Source organism: Rhinopithecus roxellana, chromosome 16 (genome assembly GCF_007565055.1).
Source record: "Rhinopithecus roxellana isolate Shanxi Qingling chromosome 16, ASM756505v1, whole genome shotgun sequence".
NCBI classification, from domain to species: domain Eukaryota; kingdom Metazoa; phylum Chordata; class Mammalia; order Primates; family Cercopithecidae; genus Rhinopithecus; species Rhinopithecus roxellana.
In genome coordinates, this window is record NC_044564.1 from 42652837 (window position 1) to 42666179 (window position 13343).

The 13343-nt window shown below is 40.2% G+C and overlaps 1 protein-coding gene across 1 annotated transcript in view; it reads left to right on the plus strand.

Moving 5' to 3' along the window:
- The window catches only part of PRUNE2 (prune homolog 2 with BCH domain), a 296911-nt gene that overhangs the window by 79796 nt on the left and 203772 nt on the right, over positions 1-13343 (plus strand). The window contains 2 exon segments of the mRNA XM_030919141.1: positions 4417-4569; positions 7460-7554. Coding sequence (XP_030775001.1) covers positions 4417-4569; positions 7460-7554 — 248 coding nt within the window.

Consider the following 13343-nt stretch of genomic DNA (forward strand, 5'->3'; position numbering starts at 1 on the left):
CCATACTGGCTAACATGGTGAAACCCCATCTCTACTAAAAATATAAAAAATTAGCCAGGTGTGGTGGTGAGCGCCTGTAGTCCCAGCTACTCAGGAGGCTGAGACAGGAGAATGGCGTCAACCCAGGAGGAGGAGCTTGCAGTGAGCAGAGATTGTGCCACTGCACTGCAGCCTGGGTGACAGAGCAAGACTCTGTCTCAAAAAAAAAAAAAAAAAAAATTGTTTTCGCTCAGTATGGAATTCTAGATGGACAATTATTTTATATTAGCCCTTTGAAGATAGAATTCCATTGTCTTTAGACTTTCATCATTTTAATTGAGAAGTCAGTCATACTTTTAATGCCCTTTTTTCTCTGATTGGTTTAATTTTTCTTTTTTTTCCTCTCTGTAATTTTTTTTTTTAGCAGTTTTACTATCAGGCACCTAGAGGTGTTTGTCTTCGTCTTTATCCTGATTTGGGCTCATAGTTTTTCTTTTTCTTTTTTTTTTTTTTTTTTTTTTTTTTGAGACTGAGTCTCGCTGTATCGCTCAGGCTGGAGTGCAGTGGCACCATCTCATCTCACTGCAACGTCTGCCTCCCAGGTTCAAGTCATTGTTGTCAGCCTCCAGAGTAGCTGGGATTGCAGGCACCCACCATCATGCTGGCTGGTTGTTGTGTTTTTAGTAGAGACAGAGTTTCACCATGTTGGCCAGGCTGTCCTCAAACTCCTGACGTGAAAAGATCCACCTACCTCGGCCTCCAAAGTGCTGGGATTACCGGTGTGAGCCACCACGCCCAACCCATAGCTTTTCTTTAATGTTTGAGTAATGTCTTTCATTAATTTTGAAAAATTAGTATACCAATTGCCTTTTCAAATATTGCTTCAGTTTCATTCTCTCCTCTCCAAGGGGGAACTACTGCCTATCTGTTAGACTTTGCTCCATTTCTCCATCTCTCTTAAGCTCATCTCTGTATTTTTCATCACTTTTTCTCTCCATGCTTCAGTATGGTTATTTTCTTTTGACCTATTTTCTAATTCACTAATCTTTTACCCCATGTGTCTAATCTGCTGTAAACACATTTGAGTTCTCAATTAAGTTATTAAATTGACAGTTTTAAAATTTCATTTGATTATTTTACTTACAGATTCTAATTCTCTATTGTAATTCTTCAGCTATTTTTAAAATCCCCTCTGATTCTGTTTCTATTCTTTTCCTCATGAGTTTATTCTTCTAGAGTTTCCAGTCATTTCTTCTATTTCCTTTATGATTGGCAGTTTGTTATGGATGGCTGAATAGTGTATATGAAAAGTGTACAGATGATGAGACTAGAGATGACAAAATTATTTTGCTCTTGAGAGGTTTTACTTTTGCACCCCAAAGACAGTTAGAAGAGTAACAGATAAAAAAACTATTCTCTGCTTAAGCCAATTCAAATCAGGATTTCGGTCCTCAGGAAGACTGACCAATTTTTGCTTCACCCTTCTCCCTGGGCAGGGATTGGTGTAGGTCCAGATAGTAAATATTTTAGGCTTTATGGGCCTACAGTCTCTGTTGAAACTACTCAACTCCGTCAATATAGTACAAAAGCATCTATAAACAATAAGCGAATTAATGAACATGGCTGTGTTCCAATAAAACTTTATTTATAGAAATAGGCAATTAGCCAGATTTTATCTCCAGACTGTAGTTTTCCAACCCTTGTCCTAGGATGTAACTCTCTAGGGGTCCCGTCTCAAAACCGGGTTACTTAGCTAAGACTCCTTTTCTGCAGAGGGCTCTAAACTTTAGTTTTTGTCTCCATAGGCTGTTAAACTTCTGTTACATTTGCAAACTTTTTCAGCCCAGTGGTTTATTTTATCACTTATGAATTAGCAAATACCCCAAGAGGAAAAGCAACACCAAATGTTGGGCTCACTTCTCTGTACTTACCCTCTCTCCAGGACCTGAGTTTCCAAGACAGTTACTTGGGTAACTCTGTGATACTTTCACAGATTTTTAAAAACTTGATCTAGCTTTTATCCTTGTTCTTAGTACAAGCAGTCTATCAGAGTGAGAGGCTGATGAAGATCGTTTCTGAAATTCATTTTTACCATTGCCTTATTTATTTTTATTTTTATTTTTTATTTTTATTTTTTGAGACAGAGTCTCATTCTCTCTCCCAGGCTGGAGTGAAGTGGCACGATCTCAGCTCACTGCAACCTCCGCCTCCCGGATTCAAGCAATTCTCCTGCCCCAGCCTCCCGAGTAGCTGGGATTACAGGCGCCCACCACCATGCCCAGCTAATTTTTTGTATTTTTAGTAGCGATGGGGTTTTGCCATGTTGGCCAGGCTGGTCTTAAACTCCTGACCTCAGATGATCCACCCACCTAAGCCTCCCAAAGTGCTGGGATTACAGGCGTGAGCCACTGCGCCCAGCCAGAAAAATAATCTTTATAGTGTGAGTTTTATGTCAGAGATTGACAGACCACAGGCTATACACCAAATCCAGCTGGCTGCCCTCCACCATCAAATGACTGTTGAAGTGGAATCTGTTCAGTTCTGTGTGCTGAACTGAATGGTTCTTTCCTTTGTTCTTACCCAAAACAGCCTCCTTACTGATCCTCCCCATATTCCTTATCAAAATTTTTCTCTATGTGATAGCCAGAGTGATTCTTATAAAACACAAATGTGGGCATGTTGCTTTCCCTACTTAAAACTCTTTAAAGATTCCTCATCCCTCTTAAAATATAAAATATAAGAATGGTCCTTACACTGAAGGGCCTTACAAGCGGCCTTTAAGTTTGTCTGGCCTCTTCTCTCTCTCCAACTTGATTTTTCAACGTTTCCCTTGCTAAAATTGTACTATCTACCTGTAATTAATTGCTTTCTATTCCTTGAACTGGTCCAATTCCCTCCCACCTCAGTGCCTTTGCACAGACTCTTTCTGGATCATGACCTCCCTCTTGCCTTTGCCTGGAGTCCCTAGATATTCTTCAAACTCAGCTCAGGTTAACTGTCTAGGAAGACTCCTCTGAACCCTAAATTCTGGCCTAGATTCAGAGTACTATGTATTTCACCCAGAATATTTCTTATTCTCTGCTATTGAAAATGTCTGTGCTTACTTATTTGTAACCTTTAATCTCCTGTGAGCTTCAAGAGGCAAGGTTATCTCTAGTCTAATCTTGAGTTGTTAGCATCGAGCACAGTGCCTGGCCCATAAAAGGCACTCAGTAATTGTTTGTCAGAGAATGAATGGAAGACATGCTTTAAATATATTTAGCAATATTTACTTTTCTTTATGATATTTACATTCATTGATGCTTAGTATAACACTATGAGCTGGGAAAGCAGTATTATTCCTGTTTTAAAAATGGGAAACTGGAAATAGAGGCCGGATGACTTGCTTGGGACTTTCCAGCATGTTTGATGGTAAACATAGACCTCATCTCTAGGTTCTGTAGGTCTCAGGCCCTGTGTTTGGATTGGGTACCATAGTTTTCCCTCACTGGATACTTTATTTCTCCTTTTACCTTCTTTCCTCTTTTATTTATTTTCCATTTTCCCTCCCCGATGACTGGTATTAAGGCTACACTGAAACAGAGATGGTAGTACCTTGATTAGTCAAGAGATTTGGGGATCTTTAGAGAGTTTAATCATTCATCATTAAGCGAAACTTCTCTCTCCCATGGCGATTCTGTGTTAATCTGGGCTTGGAATGCGGGGAAGAGTAAGAGTACATATGGGGTACTAACTCCTCCCTTTCAAGATGAGATTATCCACAGAAGACACAGGAGTTTGTGCAAGGTCCTTCATACTGGAAAATTACTTTGTAATTTAAACCTGTGATTTAGACCGGGCATGTGAGTCCTTATAATTAGATAATTGTAAATGACTTTAAAACTGTGTGTGATGCTTGGGAGATCAGAAATGGATGTCAGGTTAACCACCTTGTCAGATTCCTCAGCTATTGACAGTGGGATTATACATTCATTTAGTGTGAAAAGGAAGAAGTTTGTATGTAAAATTAATAATATAATGAGTGGAAACAGCATTCTGTGTGGTCCCTTAAAGGAAATAAGGCTGATTAGACTTTTAAATAGTTTACCACTAACTTCCTTTTTGAAATCACTTAAGACCAATGTGTATCTTTTTGTGTGTTTGTGTGGGGTTGGGGGAAGCTGCACATTTTTTTCCTTCATCTATGAATTCTGTACCATAGAGTATGCTAGGGTCAGTTAAGTTGTAGAGAGCAGCACTTGGAGAATAATGAAGCTGGATGATGGTTCGATTGTTTTCTAACAATTGGCTCTTGAATGTTACATGTGGAGGACCCTGGTCCCGGTGAGGGACAGGAATGGAAAGCTTAGATTGAGAGGCCAGGAAACACTGATTTTGCTGGCCCCTGTTCTGGCTTGACTGGAAAGCTTTAAGAGCATTTTTATTCATACCTTTCAGGTAGCATTCTTTTCAAGTGGATGACCATGGAATCAGAGAAGATCTCAGAGAAGCAGGAGGAAATTCTTTCTGTCCTGGAAGAAAAATTTCCTAACTTGCCTCCAAGAGAGGACATCATCAACGTCCTACAGGAGACCCAGTTCAGTGCTCAGGGTGAGTGACTGTTCCCAGCTCTCTCGTCCCTCATGAGTAGGGATGGTTTGTGGTGTGAAGTGTTATCAGGCCTGAGACAGTATATTTGTTTCTTTGTTTGTTTTTTTATACAGAGTCTCGCTCTATCCCTCAGGCTGGATTGCAGTAGCATGATCTTGGCTCACTGCAACCTCCACCTCCCAGGTTCAAGCAATTCTCATGCCTCAGTCTCCCAAGTAGCTGGGATTATAGGCATGCGCCACCACAGTCAGCTAATTTTTGGCATTTTTACTAGAGGCAGGGTTTGACCATGTTGGCCAGGCTGGTCTCAAACTCCTGGCCTCAAGTCATCCATCTGCCTTGGCCTCCCAAAGTGCTGACATTACAGGTGTGAGCCACCATGCCTGACTGAGAAGGTACATTTGAATGTGTTTCACTTTCTTCCTATTGCTTGTGCTGGTGGAAGGTTTTCAGGCACATAATGTTGGCTCCCCTGGAAACAGACAGCTTGTACTGTGGCCTCTACTCTGAGGCCTTCATGCCTAGATGTGTGGTTAATTCACGTGTCTAGTGCACATCTCAGGTGCATCACTGCATGCAGTCCTTGTGCTGACGGGATTCTATTTTTGAGAAGATGGAAGGAGCAATATCAAGCACAATGAGATTTCATAAATCAATTAGTTTGAGAAGGAAATGAGCGAGAAGATGGCTACGTTGATGAAATTATTGTCAGTGTCTAGGCTTTGTCAGGACAGTGAATTTCCTGGATCAACTATTTTACAATAATAAATGGCTATAATTCACTGGATACCTACTTGATATAGGTTTTGATGGAGTAGATTGGTAAGGATGATCTTGCTGAATCCTCATTACAACCCCAAGAGTCAGTGCTTTGTTGTCCCAGTCTCCAGATGAGGGAGGACACTGAAGTGCAGAAAGCCTTCATTGCTTTCCCAACACCAAACACACGCAGCCGGCAGGTGGCCAGGCCAGTCCTAAACCCAGCCTATATGTCTTTAAGATGTAAACACTGAATTACATAACTTTCTCTCTTAGTTCAGGAACCCCGTCCCCAGGGGCAGGAGGGGCAGAACCTGAGGCAAAGTGGTTTATGTGGGAGGTGGTTCCAGTGAACATTGATAAGGGAATGGAATGCTTCAGCAAGCAGGTTGGCTCCATGGGAAACCAGAGCTTAATACCACCAGACACCACGAGAAAGAGGGTAAACTCGTACTTCAGGGTTGTCCCACCTGAGGGATGCAATGGTGTGCTCATCTGGGCTCCAGGAGCTGATGGTTAAATGTTCAGGAATTTTGGGAGTTGGGTGATTTTGGATTGGTAGCTTGAGATCAGCCATGGTAGGAGTATTTAGATCCCTGAAACTGACGAACACTACAAATCAGGATTTGTTACTGGCTGTTAAACATTTACCAGCAGACCACTGGAAGAGTGTGGGCTACTCAATCCCAGAGGGCTTTAATTCTCCAGCATAGGCTCTAGTGGCCAAGGAAAGCCCTCAGGAACAGAGAGGCAGGTGCTGGTGATGGAGCATCATGCTGGGTGCACTGGGATGGGAAAGTTTGAGGAAATGGGGTGGGGCCTTCGCAGTGTCCATTGCACCTTCTGTTACCTATGCATAGATGTGCGTGTACGTGTGTGTGTGCTGCACAAGGGAATGCGTTTTGTCATTCATTTTCACAATGACACCAAACTTTTAATGTCACAATGTCTTCAATAAATCATTTTATGCTGCATTGTGAAAGATTGTGCCTTTTCAATCTTTGAGTCAAAGAAACATATTTAGTAACTGTCTGTTCCCCTATGCTACTGTGATTGACAGAGTGTTCTAAGTGGGTAGCGTAAGCAGTGGTCTCTGAAGCCTTAACATACATCTGGGAAGGATGCAGTGCTTTACTAGGCTTTATTATAGATCTTCCTCCCAAGAGAGTAGGCCTAATCAGACGTAATAATGTAGTGTGAGAATTAAATGTCAAGCCAGATCCTTTGCTGCTTTACTGTGATAGATTTCATTGAGTTCCATTGGTCAACTGACTACAACTATGCAGTTCTGGATAATTTAGCCATTCTGAATTATTACTCCCATTAATTAGGGACTTTAATAACTCCTATTGTCAGAGCCTGTTAGGAGGGTAAGCAACTTAATTAAGATAGTCTTGTGAGTCACATTTATAAAGTGCATTTTGAATGAAATTATACTAGAAAACATGGGGGCTTACCTAAACGCAGCCTGAAAGCCAGTTTTGGCTTTGTTTGGTATTATTTAACTAGTTTGCATTGTGATGCTAATTTTTCTTCATTTGTCCACCTCCACCTGTTCATTCCCTGCCTTTGTCTGCTCTGGGGCTCCACAGGGGGACCCCTAAGTATTTAATCTTATGGGCTCCCACAACACTGGCTTCTGGTTGGGTTTGACCAATGGAAAGAGTTAGGAACAGGTAGGGATGGGGACAAGGAGAAGAATGAGAGTGTAGTGGATCTTCTCTGCCTTCTTCCTGCTTTGGTGGAAGTTTCCGCAGCCAGTCTTCTCCAGTTCCAGATCTCTGTTTTCTTTCTGGGTCCCTTTGCTAGCCTCTGGATGCCTCATCATCTTTTATTCACTTCCTCATCCAGCCCACATCTCTGTAAGTGTCCTGCCATTAACACATCTTCTTTTGCTGCAAAAGAGGTGCATTTTTCCTGTTGGGATCCTAACTGATGCAGACGTGATGTGATTATTGCCTTAGTGTGTTTGTGTGTGTGTGTGTGTGTGTTTATTGTGGATAGAAGTGACATTTCAGGGGAAAAGAATGAAATTTACAGAGTAAATTCTTAAAACAATCCCTTGATATTACACACAGAAAAATTCCCTCAATTATAACATAGTGGTTTTTTTTTTCCCTGTCATCCACAGGTTTAAGTATTGAACAGACAATGTTGAAAGATCTAAAGGAACTGTCTGATGGAGAAATAAAAGTGGCCATTAGTACTGTGAGCATGAACCTTGAGGTAAGGGTGGGAATGCTTTTTTAGCAATGATCAGTTTCCCACAATTGCGGTCTGAGCAACTGGAATGTAACTCTCTCCATTGGATAAGTCCATGGTAGTCCTTTGCTTCTTTGTGATACATTTGACTTGGAATATAGTGGCAGGTTATTATTTGGGTGAAAATACTATGCTAAGTCAATGAAAAATTCTCAAGATGAATGCTCTTTCATTCATCTCAGTAAAACAAAGCCTAAAACACAAACACTCAGATGTGGGTATATATTTAACCTGTTTAATAGAAATTATGATATGTGTGATTAGATTCACTTCCATATTTTCTGTGTACCACCCTGTATTGTTCATAGAACTTTCTTAAAAAAAAAAAAAAAAAAAACACAGATTGTCTTTTGATCTTCAAAACTATTCGGATGCATGCCATTTTGGTAATCAATGGCGACAACTCAAGTAATAATTAACAAGGAACCTCCTTCCAATCTGTTAACTGAGTGGCTCAGAGCGAATGCTACTTTTGTCTTTGTGTGTTTCCTTGGTGAATTATCTTTTGTCTACTTTGGGAGTTTTCAATGACTTATATGTTAATCTTAATTAACCCTAACTAATGGGAACTATATTTTATAGAGGCACATTTGTGCATTTGTAGAAGTCTGCGTATTTCTTTACTGTTTTATTGTCTTTATTAGGTTATCTATGTTTGGTTGGGCACTTAGCTCTCAGGTAGAGTTTATGGAGATAAAATATGCTCTATAGGAATTTGTCTTTTGGTTTTTAGAATTGTATGTTACTATTCTTTCTTTTTATTTTTTTGAGGTGGAGTCTTGCTCTGTTACCCAGGCTGGAGTGCAGTGGCACCATCTTGGCTCACTGCAATCTCCGCCTCCTGGGTTCAAGTGATTCTCCTGCCTCAGCCTCCCGGGTAGTTGGGATTACAAGTGCCTGCCACCACTCCTGGCTAATTTTTGTATCTTAGTAGAGACAGGGTTTCACCACGTTGGTCAGGCTGGTCTTGAACTCCTGACCTCAAATGATCCACCCGCCTTGACCTCCCAAAGTGCTGGGATTACTGGTGTGAGCCACCGCACCCGACCTATTCTTCTTTTTCTCATGGTGATGTTGACTATATCAATGTGTGTATTTCTCTGGAATAGCAGGCACTCATATTGGTGTCTACATCCTCAGAAAACCCAAGAGCAAGCCAGGTGCTTTCTTTTCTGTGATCTTTTTGTCAAATTTATTTCCAGTTTATAAGCATTGTAATTCAGCTTATAAATCTGTATGAAAACTAGGAGGCAGACTGTGACGTTTGGTGGCACCTCACAGTTTACAGAGCATGTTCTCATGGTATGCACTTGATAAATTGACTCAACTGTTTCTATGGACTTTCAGGTTGATAAATGCTCCATATGATTAGTTATTGATGTGAATCAATTCAACAAATATATTCAATTTGTGATGTAGTAACTATATAATCAGCATCAATTAGAACTCTGCTTTGTGCCTAAAAACCCAAGGAAAACATGGATCTTGCAAGGGTCAGTAGCTCTGAGAATCATTTCCACTAGTTCAAGCCTTAGGGTTTTCTTTCTCTTTTCCCCTCTCCTCTGTCTTCCTTCATTTAATGGCATCTTATTAGATTTTAAATGCCTTGTTTGGAATTCCTTCCTAAATTAACATAGAATGTCTTGTAATTGCTTTGGGAACTGTCTGTAATTAGCAAATTATTTTAAGGCTATTAATATTACAGACTAACTGTAGCTTTAATGTACCTCCATTTATATTATAGGGGTATGCAAATGGCTTTGTCAGATGTGTTAAACTGTAAATGCCTATCAAGTAGAATAAGTGATAAAATAATCATCTTAATCTTGAAAGTAATTTACAGAGGTCCAGTAATTAATCAGGTGGTTAAGCACGTCTCTGGAAGTGTTATATGATCCTGGAGGAGAAGAACATTTGTATATAAAAGAAGGGTACACAGTTTAAACTCTCATTGGCTGAATGAGAACTTTTCACTTTTGCATAATGGAGATATTAAAGATGACTGAGAAGTGGGAAAAAAAAAAAAAAAAACCTCCTTAGTAACATCCTGTATCTTCCTTGAAAGAAAAAATGCAAATCAGTTATCCAATCTGTCTGCTGGAAAAATTCCCAAGTTAATGTGAGTTTAATTTTCTCTGTAGATTGTCCTTGGATGCAGTGGTATTTTCCCAATCCATACTCATATTTGATTATATTTCATCATTCCTTTCTCATTCCCATTTACCTCACTTTAAAAATTATCGACAGAATCTTCACAATCTTATTTTGTAGGTTTTGGAACAGTTGTATAATTGCTCTTTGAATCTAGGTATATTCTCAAAGAAACCTTAGTTCGTATGACTTTCTGAATCTTGCTCATCCACCAAAGCACGGTCAACCAAGGTGTGTCATGATAACTTACAAATTCACTATTTTTTATTACCACACTCTGAACTCTTGCTAAATGTAGTCTAGGTGAGCAACTTAGGACTTCACTCTTTACATTAGATCTTCTGTTGCTTTTGAATTTGTTTAATATATTTAATCATGGTCTGATAGTATTTTAAATTAATTGAGGATACTGATGGTATCTTTGACTTCTCTTCCTCTTCAATTTTCTGTAACAGTGATGGACACATAGTAGATACTTAGTAAATACAAATATTTAGTTAATACTTGTTGGTTTGTCCCTTTGCTATCTGATTTTTATTTCCTTTTGGATTTACATAAATCAGCTAGGAAAGCAAAGCCACTTAGCTAGGCATCCAAGGCAGTCTGCTTTTTCCTCTCCCAACCAGTTTCTACCAGACAACTATGGCTGAAGGATGACATCAAACAGATAAAAAATGGCCCACATATTTATAGAAAGTATGCTTATCCCGCTCTCCAAAAATGGAGTGAGAGGCTTTGCAAAGTAGTTAGCTGTAGTCGCTGAAAGAAATCAACTGTAGGTTCTGCAGCATGTCAGGGATATAGGAATGAAGATTCCTGGCATTTTCAATGGTTCTTTGCAGTGCTGTAATTCTACTGTTGTGTAAGTCATGGCCTTTATTCGGCTGATGACCCAGTTAATTTTCTTGGGTGGAAATATTCAGAAAATTAGAAAGATTTATCTCTCTGTGACCTACACAGCATGATCTTCAGAGGGAACCATTGAGTTTGGGAGGTAGAAACCACTGCCTTCAATAGATAGGTTATCTGGCACTCTGATAAGAAGAAAGCTTCTAAACCCCTTGTTTCTCATTTTCGTTGTAGTTATCTCACAAATGTTCATTGTTATATAAATTACTGAATGAAATACATAAAAAAGCAATTAATTACAATAATACAGAGTTTCAATGCTTTGCTCAGTACAGGAAGTACAGGAAGTCAGAATGGATGAGATTTTGAGGGATGATGGGTAGAAATGGCCTTTTCAGAGGCATGGCCAGAGGGGCAGCTCTTCTTACACAGGGAACTGTGGAATAAGATAACTGCAGTCTCATTTCCCGTGGCGTCCAAGCCATTCCAAGTGTGAAAGTAGCATGCATTTTGTGGGGAAATGCACATGACATATTGGAATCCACTTTGTTGATTCTTGTTACATCTGATCCTTTGTAGCTTTTTTGTTGCTTGTTGATTTGATCATCAGAAGAGAATTTATGGATATCAAAGAGCAAACGTTGCCGTTATTCCCTTGCCAGCAGAACTGGTAATGATTATACTTCTTGGGTCTAGTTTACTCCCTACTAAAGCAGCATATTAAAATGTTCAGGGGAAGAAACATCTTTTCATTCTAATGAAGTGCCACTGAAGCAAGGTTGCTCACGGCAGTACATTAATGGTTCCCTTGCTGACACCAAATGTTATTGCACCTTCTTTAAGCATCTCCCAGAAGACTGTTAGTCATTATTAGCATCTTTACTCAGGAAGGATGATAGCCATGCACTGACTTGATCACTCTTTATTATGATCAATTGCAGTATGATTTATTCTTGTGTATGTGCTATATTGGTGTGCTAGAGCTGGCATAACAAAGAACCACAGACTAGACGACTTAAACAATAGAAATTTATTATCTCACAGCTCTAGAGGCTAGAAATCCAAGATCAAGGTGTTGGTAGGATAAGTTCCTTCCGAGAGCTATGGGAGAGAATCTGCTGCATGCCTGTCCCCTGGCTTCTGATGGGTTGCTGGTAATGTGTGGTGTTCTTGGTGCAGAGAAGCATCACCTGGATCTCTGCCTTCGTCTTCACATCCCCTTCCCTCTATGCATGTCTCTGTGTTCAAATTTCCCCTTTTCATAAGGATGTATAATAGATTAGGACCCATCTGATAATCTCATCTTAGTTTATTTATTTATTTTATTTATTTTTTTGAGACAGGGTCTTGCCCTCTTGCCCAGGCTATAGTGCGGTGGCATAATCAAGGCTCACTGCAACTTCCACCTCCCGGGCTCAAGGGATCCTCCCCCCTCATCCTCATGAGTAGCTGGGACTACAAGCGTGCACACCACATGGCTAATATTTGCATTTTTTGTAAAGATGGGGTTTGCCATGTTGCCCAAGGCTGGTCTTGAACTCCTGAGCTCAAGTGATCAACCCGCCTCAGCCTCTCAAAGTGCTGGGATTACAGGCATGAGCCACCACGCCTGGCCTCATCTTAGTTTACTACGTCTACAACCACCCTATTTCCAAATAAGGTCACATTTTGAGGTGCTGAGAGTTGGGACTTCAACATAAAAGTTTTTGTGGGACAAAATTCAACCCCTAACGTATACTATTGTGAAAGTAGTCATTTTTCAGACAACTTAAAAGAATAAAACTTAAAATTTTCAGATTGCTTGTATGAACATGCTGCCTGGTAAGCATATTTCATCTGTTGCTCCCACATTTTTATTTCATATCAATTTCCTTTAAATGAGGAACGGTGAGGACTTTTATCTCCTTTCTTCAGAGCTGGAGTCTGAGGGAATTGTTCAGGGCTGTTTTATCTCTTTGTTTCTGGGCTGTTCTGCTGTGCTCTGGGCCTCAGACCTCTTTATGACCAGCCTCTCTGCTGTTTGACGCCTGGGATGCATCCTGGTAAAGTGACTCAGAGGCCGCTGACTCAGGCTGCCCTGCACAGAGATTACCAGCCGTATTGCACCTTGGAGCACCACCTAGGGGAAAATACTAACGTTTTCCGTTAGCATTCAGAGCACAGACCAGAATGAATTCCCAAGATCGCTGCCAGACTCCTCCCTGACAAAAGGGAACGTTTACTCAGGCCTCAGTGAAGCGTAAGTGACCCACGGTAACCAAGGATTTGAGACTCAGCACACCAGTCTGAAATCTGGTTTACCAATTTTAGGCACACAATGTGATGTTTCATTGAGCTTGGAGTTTCTTAGAAGCCAAGATGAAAGTACCTATAGAGTATTTAACTCCCTCATTTTGTGAAAGAGTACATAGTCTTTCTTAGGGGAGCATATGTTAGTTTTGAACTGGTCTCGAACCAGTTCACCTTTTCAAAATATTTGAATGATTTGATTTTGGTCAGCAAATCACTAGTAAATCATTAGCATATTGATTAGCATATTGGTGAGCATATGATTCGCATATTGAAATATTTTGAAAAGATGACTTTTCAAAGCCATTTTGCCCAACTAATAGAAATATGTGAAAAATCTCCTCCAGGTTCTAAATCCTGAGTGCATCCATTTCTTTGTGGGTTCAGGTCTGTAAACTCTTCCTTGCTACAATAAGAGTTGACAATTGATCGTGAGTGCTTACTGTGTACCTGGCCATTGAGTA